We start from the raw sequence: 19,799 nt of genomic DNA, 5'->3' as shown, positions 1-19,799 counted from the left end.
GTGAACAGGGAGTATGGGAGAGGGCTGAGAACACACCCTTATGGGGCCCTAGTCTTGAGGATCAGCGGGGTGGAGATGTTGTTTCCTACCTTCACTACCTGGGGGCGGCCCGACAGAAAATCCAGGGCACAGTTGCACAGGGCGGGGTCGAGACTCAGGGTCTCGAGCTTGATGACGAGTTTGGAGGGTACTATGGTGTTAAATGCTGTAGTCAATGAACAACAGTCTTACATAGGTATTCCTCTTGTCCAGATGGGACAGGGCAGTGTGTAGTGTGATGGCGATTGCATCGTCAGTGGACCTATTGGGGCGTGGGTCTAGGTGTGGGTCTAGGGTATCAGGTAGGGTGGAGGTGATATGGTCCTTGACTAGTCTCTCAAAGCTCTCTCAAAGTCATTTGATTCAGTTACCTTAGCTCTTGGGAACAGGAACAATGGTGGCCATCTTGAAGGATGTGAGGACAACAGACTGGGATAGGGATTGGTTGAATATGTCCATAAACACACCAGCCAGCTGGTCTGCGCATGCTCTGAGGACGCGGCTAGGGATGCCGTCTGGGCCGGCAGCCTTGTGAGGGTTAACATGTTTAAATGTTTTACTCACGTTGGCCACGGAGATGGAGAGCCCACAGGCTTTGGTAGCGGGCTGTGTCAGTGGTGCTGTATTGTCCTCAAAGCGAGCAAAGAAGTTGTTTAATTTGTCTGGGAGCAAGACGTTGTTGTCCATGACGATGCTGGTTTTCTTTTTGTAATCTGTGATTGAGTGTAGACCCTGCCACATACGTCTCGCGTTTGAGCTGTTGAATTGCAACTCTTTGTCTCTATACTGACACTTTGCTTGTTTGATAGCCTTGGGGCGGGAATAGCTACACTGTTTGATTTCGGTCGTGTTTCCGGTCACCTTGCCATGATTAAAAGCAGTGGTTCGTGCATTCGGTTTCGCGCGAATGCTGCCACCAATCCACGATTTCTGGTTGGGGAAGGTTTTAATGGTCACAAAGGGTATGACATCTCCGATTCACTTGCTAATAAACTCGCTCACCGAGTCAGCATATACATCAATTGAATTGACCTGAGTACAGGCGTTTCCTGGAGCAACAAAATGGAGTCATGGTTAAATATGGTCAGAAAAAGGATATGAGTTCCTGTATGTTGTTGTGGTTACACCATGAGTCGTTAATCATAAGGCATACACCCCCGCCCTTCTTCTTACCAGACAGATGTTTGTTTCTGTCGGGACGAGGCGTAAAGAAACCGGGTGGCTGCACCGACTCTGACAACATATCCCGAGTGAGCCATGTTTCCGTGAAACAGAGAATGTTCCAATCTCTGATGTCTCTGGAAGGCAACTTGTACCCTAATTTCGTCCACCTTGTTGTCCAGAGATTGGACATTGGTGAGTAATATGCTCGGAAGCGGTGGATGGTGTGCTCGCCTTCTGAGTCTGACCAGTAGGCCACTCTGTCTGTCTCTCTTGCCTCGACCGCGTTGTTTTGGATCGGTCTCTTGGATAAGATCGCATGTCCAGGGTGGAGGTCCGAACAAAGAATCCGCTTCGGGAAAGACGTATTCCTGGTTGTAATGATGGTAAGGTAACATTGCTTTTATATCCAATAGTTCTTCCCGGCTGTATGTAATAACACTTGAGATTTTCTGGGCTAACTATATCCGAAATAATACATTAAAAAAACAAATAACTGTATAGTTTTCTAAGGAAAACTTCATCTTGGTATTGTGCTCCTCAAGGTAAGGAAAAGACAACCTACAGACATTGTTCAAATTGCATCTGTAATGACTAACTTCTGTTTTATTTCCTAGAGAAAGAGGTTACAGGAGTTCTGGCTCTTCCAGAATGGAAGTTGAGCAGGGACCACCAAGTGGCAGCTAACCACAGGATCAACTCAGACCAGCCTCTAGTACTGCTGGATCAGGCCATAGTAAAGCTACCCACAGAATGATTGGATCCAACAACCAGAGACGGTCCCTCAGAGGCTCTACACCAAGTTTTATCCAGCCAGCCCCAAGGGGCTCTGGATCTTCCCTCAGCATCTGATTCACTTCAGCCCAGACAAGGGTTTGAGGACTCACTCCAAGAATAGCTATCATAGCCTCTCTGGCTCTATAGCCAGTGGAACCTCTCTCAGACAGAACAAGCATCACACCATGGCCAGCATAACCTCTGGTCAAAGTGTCACCAACCCCACTGCAGTGAAGCCAGTTTCAAGTTGGGAGACAAAGAGAATCCAGCCCAACAACTCAATCTAGCTGCTCTGGATCAGTTCAGAAAGTGGAAGCTACAAGTCCAGAGGCGAAACCCCCATATAAAACTGCTAGGGTCTGTTAGGTTTCAAGGTATTTTCTTCTGTAGAGCTGCCTCTGTCTATAGTCATATGAAACCCTCTACTGGTGTATCTATTCCTAACAGCTATGGCTCTACTCCGAGTGGAACAAGATTTTCTACCTCCAGCCAACCCAACTAAGTCCTTGTCCAGACTCAGAATAGAGGAGCCACCAGCCGCAGCTGCTACGCACCCCCCCTCCCTCGCCCACTATGTCCAGAACCTCACCTGTTATGGCCATCTATCCTGGTTTCAAGTGGACCAATGGAAGTTTCTGTCTGCCAGTCTCCAGCCTCTTCACTTTTGCCCAGGCTGACAGTTTTTCAACCTACATACAGAAAGCCCCTGCCACCATCCAGAAGTAAAGTGGCTCTAAACCTGCCCCCAAGTTTGGCCTGTGCTGATATCAGCACAGCTATACTCCCAATGCAGTGAAGTCCAACCCTAGGTCTGCCAGCGGCCCTACCCAAAGCCTCTCCTCTATAAGCTATGGCCTTACCCAGTGTGGGACTAGCAGTGGCACCCCCACCACCCCTCAACGCTTCGCCCTGGCCACCATCCACAACATCTCCGAATACTACGGTGGAGCTTGTGTCTGTCGTCTCGAAGTAGTGCCTCCTCCCCTAGCCACTCCAAACCCAGCTCTTCAAGTGTCAGCAAGCCACAGCCAAACCACACTGCACCTGCCAAGCAGAAAGCCCCAGCCCCAGCATTACCTATTAGTTGTGGTATTAGTAAACACAATTGGCCCAGCGTCGTCCAGGTTAGGGGAGTGTTTGGCTGGGGTAGGCCATCATTGTAAATAAGAATTTGTTCTTAACTGACTTGCTTAATTAAATAAATGTAAAATAAAATGAAATAAAAAGTAGCCTTACCCAGTGTGGGACTAGCAGTGGCACCCCCACCACCCCTCAACGCTTCGCCCTGGCCACCATCCACAACATCTCCGAAAACTACGGTGGAGCTTGTGTCTGTCGTCTCGAAGTAGTGCCTCCTCCCCTAGCCACTCCAAACCCAGCTCTTCAAGTGTCAGCAAGCCACAGCCAAACCACACTGCACCTGCCAAGCAGAAAGCCCCAGCCCCAGCATTACCTATTAGTTGTGGTATTAGTAAACACAATTGGCCCAGCGTCGTCCAGGTTAGGGGAGTGTTTGGCTGGGGTAGGCCATCATTGTAAATAAGAATTTGTTCTTAACTGACTTGCTTAATTAAATAAATGTAAAATAAAATGAAATAAAAAGTAGCCTTACCCAGTGTGGGACTAGCAGTGGCACCCCCACCACCCCTCAACGCTTCGCCCTGGCCACCATCCACAACATCTCCGAATACTACGGTGGAGCTTGTGTCTGTCGTCTCGAAGTAGTGCCTCCTCCCCTAGCCACTCCAAACCCAGCTCTTCAAGTGTCAGCAAGCCACAGCCAAACCACACTGCACCTGCCAAGCAGAAAGCCCCAGCCCCAGCATTACCTATTAGTTGTGGTATTAGTAAACACAATTGGCCCAGCGTCGTCCAGGTTAGGGGAGTGTTTGGCTGGGGTAGGCCATCATTGTAAATAAGAATTTGTTCTTAACTGACTTGCTTAATTAAATAAATGTAAAATAAAATGAAATAAAAAGTAGCCTTACCCAGTGTGGGACTAGCAGTGGCACCCCCACCACCCCTCAACGCTTCGCCCTGGCCACCATCCACAACATCTCCGAATACTACGGTGGAGCTTGTGTCTGTCGTCTCGAAGTAGTGCCTCCTCCCCTAGCCACTCCAAACCCAGCTCTTCAAGTGTCAGCAAGCCACAGCCAAACCACACTGCACCTGCCAAGCAGAAAGCCCCAGCCCCAGCATTACCTATTAGTTGTGGTATTAGTAAACACAATTGGCCCAGCGTCGTCCGGGTTAGGGGAGTGTTTGGCTGGGGTAGGCCATCATTGTAAATAAGAATTTGTTCTTAACTGACTTGCTTAATTAAATAAATGTAAAATAAAATGAAATAACAAGTAGAACACCAGACCAGAACATTTCTGACCTGCAGGAAATGAATGCAAATTAGAAAGAATTGTTTATTTCCTTTTGTTTATTGTCTATTCCATTTGCTTTGGCAGTGTAAACATATGTTTCCCATGCCAATAAAGCCCTTTGAATTCAATTGAAAGTGTGTGTGAGAGAGAGATGTACGTTGTATGCTTATGATGAAATATCATGGGTGAAGCAGATTGTTGAATGGCCTGACGAATAGAGAAGAGAGTGTTGTCTCCCATTAGAGAGAACAGAAGAGTCACCTCCATCCTTTGTTGATTAATAGAACTCATTTTCAGTATGATTTAAGACACCTTTCTCCTCTTCCTGCAAATCTACCCTCTGTCTAAAGGTCCTGTCAACAAGATCGTTTCTGCTGATGCCAATGAAAGATTTATTTGTATATTTTATTTACATTTCTGTATTCTGCGTGAACGTTATTTTTCTCTTTATTTTCTTTATGAATGTTGCCAGGCATTATGGAAAAAGAGAGGAAAGGAAACAGCTCCTAAAAAATGTCTGTGCCTCCACTTCCTCTGGCAGGAAATAGCATCTTTGATTTGAGCCACCACACATGGATGGTCAATGCATGCGAGGTGATGCTCTCTCTCTCTGTTTATTTTACTGTGACAAACTGGTGTGCCTTAGTCATTCACCTCAGTGTAAAAGACAAATGTGTCAACAATATTATAACATCTAAAACCCAAGGGAACATTCTGAATCTAGGCAGACATGGGATCTGGGTTTGTACTTTTGGGAATATTTTATTAGTTCCACTGAGCCAAGCACAGCTGAAGACATGGAATGATTTTTAATACTATCTGAATCCAGGCTGGTTAGCAGTGCCATGTGTCTGATAAGACGTGAGGGTGAAAGTGTGACATTGTGACAGATATCCTCATCATGGATAGGGGGCCTGATGGCACACACTGGCTCCTCCTGCTCACACACTTCCAGCAGGGGACAGTAATGATCCCCATCAGATTGACTCCTGCTCATTTTGAAACATGGAGCTGAGCTCAGTAACAGGAATGTTTGGCCTGATACCGACGAGACGGCCTTTCGGGAGGTCAGAGAACTGGCAAAGTGGTACCAGAAACACCTCTCCCTCAACTTGAGCAAGACTAAGTAGCTGATCGTGGACTACAGGATAAAGCGGGCCGAACAAGCCCCCATTAACGGGCCTGTAATGGAGCAGGTCGAGAGTTAAGTACCTTGGTGTCCACGTCGCCAATGAACTCTCAAGGGTCAAACATACCAAGACAGTCGTGAAGAGGGTACGACTACACCCCCCCCAAGAGACTAACAAGAATTGGCATGGGTCCCCAGAAGGTTTTACAGCAGCACCATCAAGAGCATCCTGATCGGTTGCAGTCCAAGTTAAACTTCTGCACGGTAAGCGGTTCCAGATTGCCAGGTCTAGGACCAAAAGGCTCCTCAACAGCTTAATGGCATCTCAAGCTTTAAGACTGCTGAAAAATTCATTTTAATAAATGAAAGGGGCTTGCAAGTAAACATTATGCAAAATTCACACTTGTAGTCAGCGTATGTGACAAGTAGTTTGTCATTTGGAAAAAACATTCATTTACTATTTTGGAGAGGGGGGGGGGGGGTTAATGAAATACTTCAGAGAACTTTCAGGAGGGTTTAGTGAGATAGAAAGCAAGTGCATTAGAGTCACCATTAATATTAAGGGCATCAGGCCCAAAACTCTGATTCAGGCTCATTGATTGCAGAGGTCCAGTGATGCAAAAGATCCTGTCAAATGCCAGAGAGCCAACATTTCTTCTACTGGAAGAAGCAACCTAACTACCACAACACTGACATCCCTTTGAAGGCATTCAAAACATTTGTCTGAAAACAATTAAATAGATAAAGACTAATATGTATTAGTAAATTTTATTTAAAACAATTGAAGTAGAGAAGTCCTGACAACACTTCCAGGTCACAGCACCTAGAAGACAAAAAGATTAGTAACAAGCATACATGAAAGCAAAGACAGGTGCCAAGGCTGCATTTACACAGGCAGCCAAATTCTGATCTTTTGACTAAGCCAATCGCAAAAAAGATCAATGAACTGCCTATGTAAACCTAAACAGCCCAAATGGCATAAAAATAGAGAAACTGAAATCTCACCTCAACTGGTGGCTACAGATCCCACTTCATCATGTTCTGGACTCCCCTAAAGCTCTGGACTCAATTTAGGTTGTGCTAGGGCCTTTCTGCTTGGCAGATAGTGGTTTGGCTGTGGCTTGCTGACACTTGAAGAGCTGGGTTGAGTGGCTAGGGGAGGCACTACTCCTACCGAGTAGGGTCTTTGAGCCGGTGGATTGTAGATCCGCCGTACAATTCTGGGATGCTGTGCATGATGGTCAGGGCAAAGCGGCGAGGGTTGATCGAGCTGGCACTGCTGGTCCTGCTCTGGGTAGGGCCATAGCTGCTAGACAAGAGGCTCTGGGTGGGACGTCTGGCAGAGCTAGTGTTGGACTTCACTGCATTGAACAAATAGCTGGGCTGATAGCGTTGACTGGGGACAGGTTTAAAGCCACTTGGCTTCTGGGCTGTGGCAGGAGCATTCTGGATGAATGTTGAAGAACTGGCAGCCTGGGTAGAACTGAAGAGGCTGGAGACTGGCCCACTACTGGCAGCATAGCTGGGCTGGTAGCTCCCCCACTGAGCAGACATTTGTCCGTACTTCCCTTGGGCAGGTTTTGCAAGGAGATTCTGGCTGTATGTTGAACCCCTTCCACCTTGGTTAAAGGTAAACAGGCTTTGGCTTGGTGTTGCACCAAGGTCAGAGCCAGGCTTGTAGGCGCCATAGGAGTTTCCACTAGCTGTAGAGCTGGGGCGAAAAAGACTGGCGCGAGAGGCCAGGCTAGAAGTGGGCATGCCGCGACTTGAGGTAGAGGATCCATCTATTCTCTGGCCAGAGGTTTGGGCATATTGATTGGAAGTTGAAACACTTCTACTGGCAGAGTTGCTCTGGTATTGCATGACATCTTGGGAGAAGCTAGGCTTGTAGCTGTTTGTTGCACTCCCACCTTCAGTAGAACCTGGTCTAAATGAAGTTTGTGAAGAACCACTTGAGGGAACTTCACGGTCGGGAGTGGAAATTGACCGGGCAGAGATCTCCATTGGTCCCTTGAAAGCCAGGGAAGGGAGGCTGCTCCCTTGCTTCAGGTCCTGGACATAGTGGGTGAGGGAGGTGGTGTGGGTGGCAGTTTGACCATAGAGGCTGGGGGCTCCTCTACTCAGAGTCTGGACAAGGCCTTGGTTGGGTTGTCTGGAGGTGGAGAACTTGAATTCACTCTGGGTAGAGCCATAGTTAGGAATAGATGGTTTCAGGTTAGAGGCAGTTCTACTCTGGACATTAAACACAACATCAGGATTCTGGACTAGTCCAGAGCTGCCGGAGTGAGGCTGTACAGTACGGAGAGTGTTGGCCTGGATTCTCTTTACCTCCCAACTTGAAACTGGCCTTAATGCACTGGGGTCAGTGACACTTTGACCATAGGTTCTGCTGGCCTTGGTTTGATGCTTGTTGTGGGTGACAGAGGATCCACTGGCTATAGAACCAGAGAGGCTAATGTCAGTATTCTTGGCACGGGTCCTCTTACCCTTTGTCTGGGCGGAGGTAAAGCTGCTGGGGATAGATCCAGAGCCCCTTGGGGCTGGCTGGAGGGAGCTTGGAGCAAAGCCTCCGAGTGTGTTGTATCCAGTCCCGCGGTAAGTAGCTTCACTCTGGACCGAACCAGAAGTGTGAGAGGCTGGTCTGAATTGATCCTGGGGATAGCTGCCACCTGTTTGCCTCTGCTCAACTTCCATTCTGGAAGAGCCAGAAAACCCATAGCCTCTTACTCTCTGGGCATCTAAACAGAAGGTTATAGAAAGAAAGTTATAGATTCAGTGCCAAACTTGAAGGTTGGTCTGACAAAAGTGACAACGGTTTGTGTTCATGCCTTACCACGTGGAGCCCATGTAAAACTTGAGTGTTCTGCAAACAATGAGCAAAGGAACACAATCCTGTCAAGAAAAGAAGTTGCCATTACACATCAACATTCCAAATACAAGCAGCAACCTTGCAGTTGACCTGAAACACATTGGTCAAAGAACCTTACCCCAAATTAATTCCAAAAGCCATCTCAAAGCCTTAAACCACCAACAGCCCAGACAAAGCAATTAGTAGCTCAGTGCCTTACTGCCATGCTTAGTTGACATACCAGCTTGGTGTGTATTTATTGCCTGAACCTGCAGTTGCCATCCAATCACTGGCTTATTGATTGATCATTCTCAGCTGTATGTCTTTGTGGAGCGGACAGATTTTAAAACAACCAAGGTGAGGACAGAGGACGCGAAGAGTTAAGGAAAGACATTTGAAATTCACACAAAGAGGGCTAACGTTATGACACCACAGTGACATGCAGATGAACATGATCAATCAATCAATCAAACAGTGATGACAACTGGCTGTTCAGGCTATAAATATACACTCAGCTGATATATCAACAACTCAAGGCAGTAAGGCAGCGTTTACACAGGCAGCACAATTCTGATCTTGTTTTTCACTAATTAGTCTTTTGACAAATCAGATCTGCTCTGAAAAAGAGCTGATTTGAAAAGATCTGATGTGATTGGTCAAAAGACAAATGAGTAACAAAAGGATCTGAATTGGTCTGCCTGTGTAAAAGCAGCCTAAGTTAGCGAGCTGGCAGCTATTGCGTTGTCTCCTCTGTGGGTTCTGTAGAACTTCATTTAAATATAAAAGTGTTTCATATCTACTGAAAAGTTGCTGCTTGTGAAATATGTTGTGTAATTTCTCTCTTGGCTTTTACGTGATTTAACTTGTACAATGTATTCTCTTGACAGGGGATTTGTTTGTTTTGTTCATTGTTTGCAAAAATTCAAATCAAATTTTATTGGTCACGTACACATTGTTAGCAGATGTTAATGCGAGTGTAGCGAAATGCTTGTGCTTCTAGTTCCGACTATGCAGTCAAATCTAACTAGTAATCTAACAATTTCAACTACCTTATACAAAAACAACTACCTTATACACACAAATACACACAAATGTAAAGGGATGAATAAGAAACAAAAATGAATGGGAAGTCATTGACACCGTACGAAACATATACACGGTGTCCAATACCACTCAATTCGGCGTCGTTTCAATCAAGGTTGATTGCATATGCCATATGGCAAATGCCAAGTGTAGCACTCCAAAAATCCAACAGATGGCGAGTGCGCTCCACTGTGATTTTTCATATTGCAAATGTAACACAAGTCAAGACCCAAGAGTAAAATTTTTAAAAATTGAACATTTTTTTCAAAAACGTATCACCCCCTTAAAAAAGTGCTTTCTGGACTGTTTTTTGAAATTCTTTAGATTTTGTGTCAATTACACATGTGTAAGACCTGTATGAATAAACTTTTGTCAAATTTCATTATCATTTTTTTTGTTAACTTGTCCATAGGGCATAGTTTTTTGTTCATTTGCAATATGATTTCATAGGAAGTCAAAAGTCACTGTTTTATTTTGTTTGCCAAATGCCATAAGAAATGTCCAAATGCAATATTAAAGATTTGAAAGTGGCAAATCAGGATGTTATGTCCATTTGCCATGTACGATAAATGGAAGTCGGTTTACAAACCCAAAAGTCAGTGAACCATGTCCAAAAGGCATTTATACTGCCAAAATAATATATAGCACTATGTTAAGCCTTGAATCAACCTAGATGGTCTATTTGTCATGTATGATGAGGGAGAAGTGGGACTGTTGTTTTTTAATGATTTTTTTTAAAACGTCCAAAATGACAAGGAGCACGGGTGGGGGGTGCCCCCTACCCAACCGTGGACCCCTTGCTACCCCGTAATGGCATTAAAAACCATTTTTCCAATCACCAGGTGCACGGCTGTGCATTTGCAGTATGTTTCAATGTGCATTTACCATCACAAATTTGTGATGCCCATGTTTCAATGGGCATTTACCATCGCAAATTTGTCATGCTCAAAAATACTGCAGAAATGCAAAATTGACTGGCCTTATGAACTCGGGATGGCCGGGCAGTGATAGTGGTTCCTCTCCATCGCTCGTTGTGTTGATTTCATCACGTCCATTTGGTGAATTTTTTTCACTGTTGAATCATGTTGCAAATGCACTGTGCATTGAGAATATGGAAATGCCACCGCAGGCTCTGTGTGTTTTTAAGCACCGCACTTTGTCACTCCATCCTTGCTGTGTGTGTGTGTGTGTGTGTGTGTGTGTGTGTGTGTGTGTGTGTGTGTGTGTGTGTGTGTGTGTGTGTGTGTGTGTGTGTGTGTGTGTGTGTGTGTGTGTGTGTGTGTGTGTGTGTGTGTGTGTGTGTGTGTGTGTGTGTGTGTGTGTCAGTGTGAGAGAGCTTTTCATTGACATCTGTTGGGAGGAATGACTGATTTACAGTTCATGAGGATTACCTAGTCACACATATGAAGTTTTGGAAAGATGTGACTTTTGTAATGCTTCGAAACAGACACTGTGACCCCAATTAAAGGCACTTCTGGTTGGCACAGGAAGCTAAAAGTAAACACATATCCTCATTTGAGTAGGCTTTTACAGAATCCTGAGTTTTAAGTCTATACATTAAGAACTGACTGATTTACACAGGGTTGAATGCACTATTTCTCACAAACTGCAGGTTGGGTATGGCAAGACAATTTTGGGGTGATTTTAACCACTTCCGGTTGCTCCAGGAAGCTTAGAATCAACACAGGTAGTCCTCATAGTGGCCTGATGGATTGTCATGGAAGACAGGTTCATAAGACATTCATAACCCACATGGGCTTCAGGTTGAATTTAGTGGTGCAGGCAATGTATTACTATGGGGAGAGAAGTCATTGAAAACTGTTTGACGTAAACACCTTCTTTTAACTTTTAAGGGTTAATGCCACATGGTCAAGTTTAGGCTTGCACCGATCGGGAGGACCTCAGGAATGTTCCCAAGGTAGAATTGTGCTTCTAACCCTAACTGTTCTCCCGCAGTCACCCAAAAGCCTCTGCAATTTAGGGCCAGGCTTCATTATGAGCTCAGACCGAGCAAGCTACGGTCTAGCGGGGCATCTTGTTGAACTCGGCACAGCCTAGAGATTATGGTAATGCCATTGCAGGCTCTGAGTGTCTTTAAGCACCGCACTTTGTCACTCCATCCTTGCTGCGTGTGTGTGTGACAGAGCTTTTCTTTGACATCTGTTGGGAGAAATGACTGATTTACAGTTCATTGAGGGTTGCCTAATAACCAATATGAAGTTTTGAAAAGATCAGACCTTTTTAACCCTTCGAAACAGCACCTATGACAACATTTTACGGCACTTCCGGTTTACGCAGGAAGCTGAAAGTAAACACATATCCTCCTTGGGGTAGGCACTTATATAATATTGAGTTTTAAGTCTTTATGTTAAGAACTGACTTATTTACAGAGGGTTGAATGAGTGTGTGTTATTTCAGAAAATCACAGAAAATCACAGAAATCTCGCATAGCTCGGAAACACAATTCAAAAAGATTTGTCTGAACAAGCTGCAACTGGATCTGTAACTTAAAAAGAAGAAAAAAAACAATTTGACATTGTACGATTTCTCTTAAATTACGATAGATAAATGGCTGGTTCTTTTTTTATTGACACCGTAGGTTCATTTACTTTGATGTGAAGTGTAGAAATTATTGCTCTATTTTCATTTTTGACCTTTAATCCCGTGGAGGCCTGGACGCCATCTTGTTCGGGGCCAACTGCCCATTATGCCAAACCTATGCTCACCAAGTTTCGTCTTCGAAGTCTTTTCCATTTAGGAGATAAGGCCATGTCGTGATTGGTGATGTTTTGTACATTTGCAATATGATTCTACTCGCCCTCTTGTGGTATTTACCGGGACAGTGGAAAAATGACCAAAATGTGAAAGTTTTATTAAACGAAAACCGAATGTCCGAGAGACTTCGTTTGATGACTTACTGGAAGATCCGGCCCTGCTGCACGGCCCGACGCTGTCCGCCAATTTTAGAAATGTTGTCGGACGTCTAGTAAGGGACCGTACATTTGCAAAGTGGACTTTCTCACTAACCATATGGCAAATGTCAAAATGTTCCCTTAAGGTATGTGAAGTCCAACCCTAGGTCTGCCGGCGGCCCTACCCAAAGCCTCTCCTCTAGAAGCTATGGCCTTACCCAGTGTGGGACTAGCAGTGGCACCCCCACCACCCCTCAACGCTTCGCCCTGGCCACCATCCACAACATCTCCGAATACTACGGTGGAGCTTGTGTCTGTCGTCTCGAAGTAGTGCCTCCTCCCCTAGCCACTCCAAACCCAGCTCTTCAAGTGTCAGCAAGCCACAGCCAAACCACACTGCACCTGCCAAGCAGAAAGCCCCAGCCCCAGCATTACCTATTAGTTGTGGTATTAGTAAACACAATTGGCCCAGCGTCGTCCGGGTTAGGGGAGTGTTTGGCTGGGGTAGGCCATCATTGTAAATAAGAATTTGTTCTTAACTGACTTGCTTAATTAAATAAATGTAAAATAAAATGAAATAACAAGTAGAACACCAGACCAGAACATTTCTGACCTGCAGGAAATGAATGCAAATTAGAAAGAATTGTTTATTTCCTTTTGTTTATTGTCTATTCCATTTGCTTTGGCAGTGTAAACATATGTTTCCCATGCCAATAAAGCCCTTTGAATTCAATTGAAAGTGTGTGTGAGAGAGAGATGTACGTTGTATGCTTATGATGAAATATCATGGGTGAAGCAGATTGTTGAATGGCCTGACGAATAGAGAAGAGAGTGTTGTCTCCCATTAGAGAGAACAGAAGAGTCACCTCCATCCTTTGTTGATTAATAGAACTCATTTTCAGTATGATTTAAGACACCTTTCTCCTCTTCCTGCAAATCTACCCTCTGTCTAAAGGTCCTGTCAACAAGATCGTTTCTGCTGATGCCAATGAAAGATTTATTTGTATATTTTATTTACATTTCTGTATTCTGCGTGAACGTTATTTTTCTCTTTATTTTCTTTATGAATGTTGCCAGGCATTATGGAAAAAGAGAGGAAAGGAAACAGCTCCTAAAAAATGATGTCTGTGCCTCCACTTCCTCTGGCAGGAAATAGCATCTTTGATTTGAGCCACCACACATGGATGGTCAATGCATGCGAGGTGATGCTCTCTCTCTCTGTTTATTTTACTGTGACAAACTGGTGTGCCTTAGTCATTCACCTCAGTGTAAAAGACAAATGTGTCAACAATATTATAACATCTAAAACCCAAGGGAACATTCTGAATCTAGGCAGACATGGGATCTGGGTTTGTACTTTTGGGAATATTTTATTAGTTCCACTGAGCCAAGCACAGCTGAAGACATGGAATGATTTTTAATACTATCTGAATCCAGGCTGGTTAGCAGTGCCATGTGTCTGATAAGACGTGAGGGTGAAAGTGTGACATTGTGACAGATATCATCATGGATAGGGGGCCTGATGGCACACACTGGCTCCTCCTGCTCACACACTTCCAGCAGGGGACAGTAATGATCCCCATCAGATTGACTCCTGCTCATTTTGAAACATGGAGCTGAGCTCAGTAACAGGAATGTTTGGCCTGATACCGACGAGACGGCCTTTCGGGAGGTCAGAGAACTGGCAAAGTGGTACCAGAAACACCTCTCCCTCAACTTGAGCAAGACTAAGTAGCTGATCGTGGACTACAGGATAAAGCGGGCCGAACAAGCCCCCATTAACGGGCCTGTAATGGAGCAGGTCGAGAGTTAAGTACCTTGGTGTCCACGTCGCCAATGAACTCTCAAGGGTCAAACATACCAAGACAGTCGTGAAGAGGGTACGACTACACCCCCCCCAAGAGACTAACAAGAATTGGCATGGGTCCCCAGAAGGTTTTACAGCAGCACCATCAAGAGCATCCTGATCGGTTGCAGTCCAAGTTAAACTTCTGCACGGTAAGCGGTTCCAGATTGCCAGGTCTAGGACCAAAAGGCTCCTCAACAGCTTAATGGCATCTCAAGCTTTAAGACTGCTGAAAAATTCATTTTAATAAATGAAAGGGGCTTGCAAGTAAACATTATGCAAAATTCACACTTGTAGTCAGCGTATGTGACAAGTAGTTTGTCATTTGGAAAAAACATTCATTTACTATTTTGGAGAGGGGGGGGGGGGTTAATGAAATACTTCAGAGAACTTTCAGGAGGGTTTAGTGAGATAGAAAGCAAGTGCATTAGAGTCACCATTAATATTAAGGGCATCAGGCCCAAAACTCTGATTCAGGCTCATTGATTGCAGAGGTCCAGTGATGCAAAAGATCCTGTCAAATGCCAGAGAGCCAACATTTCTTCTACTGGAAGAAGCAACCTAACTACCACAACACTGACATCCCTTTGAAGGCATTCAAAACATTTGTCTGAAAACAATTAAATAGATAAAGACTAATATGTATTAGTAAATTTTATTTAAAACAATTGAAGTAGAGAAGTCCTGACAACACTTCCAGGTCACAGCACCTAGAAGACAAAAAGATTAGTAACAAGCATACATGAAAGCAAAGACAGGTGCCAAGGCTGCATTTACACAGGCAGCCAAATTCTGATCTTTTGACTAAGCCAATCGCAAAAAAGATCAATGAACTGCCTATGTAAACCTAAACAGCCCAAATGGCATAAAAATAGAGAAACTGAAATCTCACCTCAACTGGTGGCTACAGATCCCACTTCATCATGTTCTGGACTCCCCTAAAGCTCTGGACTCAATTTAGGTTGTGCTAGGGCCTTTCTGCTTGGCAGATAGTGGTTTGGCTGTGGCTTGCTGACACTTGAAGAGCTGGGTTGAGTGGCTAGGGGAGGCACTACTCCTACCGAGTAGGGTCTTTGAGCCGGTGGATTGTAGATCCGCCGTACAATTCTGGGATGCTGTGCATGATGGTCAGGGCAAAGCGGCGAGGGTTGATCGAGCTGGCACTGCTGGTCCTGCTCTGGGTAGGGCCATAGCTGCTAGACAAGAGGCTCTGGGTGGGACGTCTGGCAGAGCTAGTGTTGGACTTCACTGCATTGAACAAATAGCTGGGCTGATAGCGTTGACTGGGGACAGGTTTAAAGCCACTTGGCTTCTGGGCTGTGGCAGGAGCATTCTGGATGAATGTTGAAGAACTGGCAGCCTGGGTAGAACTGAAGAGGCTGGAGACTGGCCCACTACTGGCAGCATAGCTGGGCTGGTAGCTCCCCCACTGAGCAGACATTTGTCCGTACTTCCCTTGGGCAGGTTTTGCAAGGAGATTCTGGCTGTATGTTGAACCCCTTCCACCTTGGTTAAAGGTAAACAGGCTTTGGCTTGGTGTTGCACCAAGGTCAGAGCCAGGCTTGTAGGCGCCATAGGAGTTTCCACTAGCTGTAGAGCTGGGGCGAAAAAGACTGGCGCGAGAGGCCAGGCTAGAAGTGGGCATGCCGCGACTTGAGGTAGAGGATCCATCTATTCTCTGGCCAGAGGTTTGGGCATATTGATTGGAAGTTGAAACACTTCTACTGGCAGAGTTGCTCTGGTATTGCATGACATCTTGGGAGAAGCTAGGCTTGTAGCTGTTTGTTGCACTCCCACCTTCAGTAGAACCTGGTCTAAATGAAGTTTGTGAAGAACCACTTGAGGGAACTTCACGGTCGGGAGTGGAAATTGACCGGGCAGAGATCTCCATTGGTCCCTTGAAAGCCAGGGAAGGGAGGCTGCTCCCTTGCTTCAGGTCCTGGACATAGTGGGTGAGGGAGGTGGTGTGGGTGGCAGTTTGACCATAGAGGCTGGGGGCTCCTCTACTCAGAGTCTGGACAAGGCCTTGGTTGGGTTGTCTGGAGGTGGAGAACTTGAATTCACTCTGGGTAGAGCCATAGTTAGGAATAGATGGTTTCAGGTTAGAGGCAGTTCTACTCTGGACATTAAACACAACATCAGGATTCTGGACTAGTCCAGAGCTGCCGGAGTGAGGCTGTACAGTACGGAGAGTGTTGGCCTGGATTCTCTTTACCTCCCAACTTGAAACTGGCCTTAATGCACTGGGGTCAGTGACACTTTGACCATAGGTTCTGCTGGCCTTGGTTTGATGCTTGTTGTGGGTGACAGAGGATCCACTGGCTATAGAACCAGAGAGGCTAATGTCAGTATTCTTGGCACGGGTCCTCTTACCCTTTGTCTGGGCGGAGGTAAAGCTGCTGGGGATAGATCCAGAGCCCCTTGGGGCTGGCTGGAGGGAGCTTGGAGCAAAGCCTCCGAGTGTGTTGTATCCAGTCCCGCGGTAAGTAGCTTCACTCTGGACCGAACCAGAAGTGTGAGAGGCTGGTCTGAATTGATCCTGGGGATAGCTGCCACCTGTTTGCCTCTGCTCAACTTCCATTCTGGAAGAGCCAGAAAACCCATAGCCTCTTACTCTCTGGGCATCTAAACAGAAGGTTATAGAAAGAAAGTTATAGATTCAGTGCCAAACTTGAAGGTTGGTCTGACAAAAGTGACAACGGTTTGTGTTCATGCCTTACCACGTGGAGCCCATGTAAAACTTGAGTGTTCTGCAAACAATGAGCAAAGGAACACAATCCTGTCAAGAAAAGAAGTTGCCATTACACATCAACATTCCAAATACAAGCAGCAACCTTGCAGTTGACCTGAAACACATTGGTCAAAGAACCTTACCCCAAATTAATTCCAAAAGCCATCTCAAAGCCTTAAACCACCAACAGCCCAGACAAAGCAATTAGTAGCTCAGTGCCTTACTGCCATGCTTAGTTGACATACCAGCTTGGTGTGTATTTATCGCCTGAACCTGCAGTTGCCATCCAATCACTGGCTTATTGATTGATCATTCTCAGCTGTATGTCTTTGTGGAGCGGACAGATTTTAAAACAACCAAGGTGAGGACAGAGGACGCGAAGAGTTAAGGAAAGACATTTGAAATTCACACAAAGAGGGCTAACGTTATGACACCACAGTGACATGCAGATGAACATGATCAATCAATCAATCAAACAGTGATGACAACTGGCTGTTCAGGCTATAAATATACACTCAGCTGATATATCAACAACTCAAGGCAGTAAGGCAGCGTTTACACAGGCAGCACAATTCTGATCTTGTTTTTCACTAATGAGTCTTTTGACAAATCAGATCTGCTCTGAAAAAGAGCTGATTTGAAAAGATCTGATGTGATTGGTCAAAAGACAAATGAGTAACAAAAGGATCTGAATTGGTCTGCCTGTGTAAAAGCAGCCTAAGTTAGCGAGCTGGCAGCTATTGCGTTGTCTCCTCTGTGGGTTCTGTAGAACTTCATTTAAATATAAAAGTGTTTCATATCTACTGAAAAGTTGCTGCTTGTGAAATATGTTGTGTAATTTCTCTCTTGGCTTTTACGTGATTTAACTTGTACAATGTATTCTCTTGACAGGGGATTTGTTTGTTTTGTTCATTGTTTGCAAAAATTCAAATCAAATTTTATTGGTCACGTACACATTGTTAGCAGATGTTAATGCGAGTGTAGCGAAATGCTTGTGCTTCTAGTTCCGACTATGCAGTCAAATCTAACTAGTAATCTAACAATTTCAACTACCTTATACAATTTCAACTACCTTATACACACAAATACACACAAATGTAAAGGGATGAATAAGAATATGTACATATAAAAATATGGATGAGCGAGGGCGTGCGGCATAGGCAAGATGCAGTAGATGGTGTAGAATACAGTATATACATATGAGATGAGTAATGTAGGATATGTAAACATTATTCAAGTGGCGTTATTTAAAGTGACTAGTGATACCCTTATTAAGTCAGTTTATTTAAGTGGCCAGAGATTTGAGTCTGTATGTTGGCAGCAGCTTCTCTATGTTAGTGATGGCTGTTTAACAGTCTGATGGCCTTGAGATTATAGCTGTTTCCAGACTCTCGGTCCCTGCTTTGATGTACCTGTGCTGACCTCGCCTTTTGGATGATAGCGGGGTGAACAGACAGTGGCTCGGGTGTTTGTTGTCCTAGATTAACTTTTTGGCCTTCCCGTGACATCCGGTGCCGTAGGTGTCCTGGAGGGCAGGTAGTTTGCCCCCGGTGATGTGTTGTGCAGACCGCACTACCCTCTGGAGAGCCTTGCGATTGATGTGGTGCAATTGCGGCACCAGGTGGTGATACAGCCCCACAGGATGCTCTCGATTGTGCATCTGTAAAAGTTTGTGAGTGTTTTAGATGACAAGCCAAATTTTTTCAATCTCCTGAGTTTGAAGAGGCACTGTTGCACCTTCATCACCACGCTGTCTGTGTAGGTGGACCATTTCAGTTTGTCCGTGATGTTTACGCCAAGGAACTCAAAACGTTCCACCTTCTCCACTACTGTCTCGTCGAGTCGATGTGGATGGGGGGGTGCTCCCTCTGCTGTTTTCCGACATCCACGATCATCTTCTTTGTTTTGACGTTGAGTGTGAGGTTATTTTCCTGACACCACACTCCGAGGGCCCTCACCTCCTCCCTGTAGGCTGTCTCGTCATTGTTGGTAACCAGGCAGGCGTACCACTGTAGTGTTGTCTGCAAACTTGATGATTGAGTTGGAAGCGTGCATGGCCATGCAGTCATGGGTGAACAGGGAGTATGGGAGAGGGCTGAGAACACACCCTTATGGGGCCCTAGTCTTGAGGATCAGCGGGGTGGAGATGTTGTTTCCTACCTTCACTACCTGGGGGCGGCCCGACAGAAAATCCAGGGCACAGTTGCACAGGGCGGGGTCGAGACTCAGGGTCTCGAGCTTGATGACGAGTTTGGAGGGTACTATGGTGTTAAATGCTGTAGTCAATGAACAACAGTCTTACATAGGTATTCCTCTTGTCCAGATGGGACAGGGCAGTGTGTAGTGTGATGGCGATTGCATCGTCAGTGGACCTATTGGGGCGTGGGTCTAGGTGTGGGTCTAGGGTATCAGGTAGGGTGGAGGTGATATGGTCCTTGACTAGTCTCTCAAAGCTCTCTCAAAGTCATTTGATTCAGTTACCTTAGCTCTTGGGAACAGGAACAATGGTGGCCATCTTGAAGGATGTGAGGACAACAGACTGGGATAGGGATTGGTTGAATATGTCCATAAACACACCAGCCAGCTGGTCTGCGCATGCTCTGAGGACGCGGCTAGGGATGCCGTCTGGGCCGGCAGCCTTGTGAGGGTTAACATGTTTAAATGTTTTACTCACGTTGGCCACGGAGATGGAGAGCCCACAGGCTTTGGTAGCGGGCTGTGTCAGTGGTGCTGTATTGTCCTCAAAGCGAGCAAAGAAGTTGTTTAATTTGTCTGGGAGCAAGACGTTGTTGTCCATGACGATGCTGGTTTTCTTTTTGTAATCTGTGATTGAGTGTAGACCCTGCCACATACGTCTCGCGTTTGAGCTGTTGAATTGCAACTCTTTGTCTCTATACT

General features: G+C 45.5%; 2 protein-coding genes across 2 annotated transcripts; both read right to left on the bottom strand.

Annotated features, from left to right (window-relative positions):
- Positions 1 to 6,233: 6,233 nt before the first annotated feature.
- On the bottom strand, positions 6,234 to 8,800 carry LOC116354377 (uncharacterized). The gene is made up of 4 exons (XM_031793470.1): positions 8,469 to 8,800; positions 8,315 to 8,373; positions 6,487 to 8,219; positions 6,234 to 6,304 (listed from the first exon to the last, which is right to left on the bottom strand). Exons 1-3 carry the CDS (start codon positions 8,489 to 8,491, stop codon positions 6,652 to 6,654), a joined length of 1,650 nt encoding a protein of 549 aa, XP_031649330.1. The 5' UTR covers positions 8,492 to 8,800; the 3' UTR covers positions 6,234 to 6,304; positions 6,487 to 6,651.
- A 6,009-nt stretch (positions 8,801 to 14,809) lies between these two features.
- LOC116354376 (uncharacterized) lies at positions 14,810 to 17,394 on the bottom strand. Its single transcript, XM_031793469.1, has 4 exons — positions 17,045 to 17,394; positions 16,891 to 16,949; positions 15,063 to 16,795; positions 14,810 to 14,880 (listed from the first exon to the last, which is right to left on the bottom strand). Exons 1-3 carry the CDS (start codon positions 17,065 to 17,067, stop codon positions 15,228 to 15,230), a joined length of 1,650 nt encoding a protein of 549 aa, XP_031649329.1. The 5' UTR covers positions 17,068 to 17,394; the 3' UTR covers positions 14,810 to 14,880; positions 15,063 to 15,227.
- Positions 17,395 to 19,799: the final 2,405 nt, after the last annotated feature.

Source organism: Oncorhynchus kisutch, linkage group LG17 (genome assembly GCF_002021735.2).
Source record: "Oncorhynchus kisutch isolate 150728-3 linkage group LG17, Okis_V2, whole genome shotgun sequence".
Taxonomy (NCBI): Eukaryota; Metazoa; Chordata; class Actinopteri; order Salmoniformes; family Salmonidae; genus Oncorhynchus; species Oncorhynchus kisutch.
Note: the sequence above shows the minus strand (reverse complement) of the source record. Positions and strands in the feature narration are given on the sequence as shown.

Bases quoted from the DNA above. Each gene is read 5' to 3' on its own strand.
- LOC116354376 (XM_031793469.1), bottom strand. From the start codon at position 17,067: ATGGCTTTTGGAATTAATTTGGG. The intron at 16,950-17,044 runs GTAAGGTTCTTT...TTTTCTTGACAG, and splicing joins GCTTTTGGAATTAATTTGGG to GATTGTGTTCCTTTGCTCAT. The intron at 16,796-16,890 runs GTAAGGCATGAA...CCTTCTGTTTAG, and splicing joins TTTTACATGGGCTCCACGTG to ATGCCCAGAGAGTAAGAGGC.
- LOC116354377 (XM_031793470.1), bottom strand. From the start codon at position 8,491: ATGGCTTTTGGAATTAATTTGGG. The intron at 8,374-8,468 runs GTAAGGTTCTTT...TTTTCTTGACAG, and splicing joins GCTTTTGGAATTAATTTGGG to GATTGTGTTCCTTTGCTCAT. The intron at 8,220-8,314 runs GTAAGGCATGAA...CCTTCTGTTTAG, and splicing joins TTTTACATGGGCTCCACGTG to ATGCCCAGAGAGTAAGAGGC.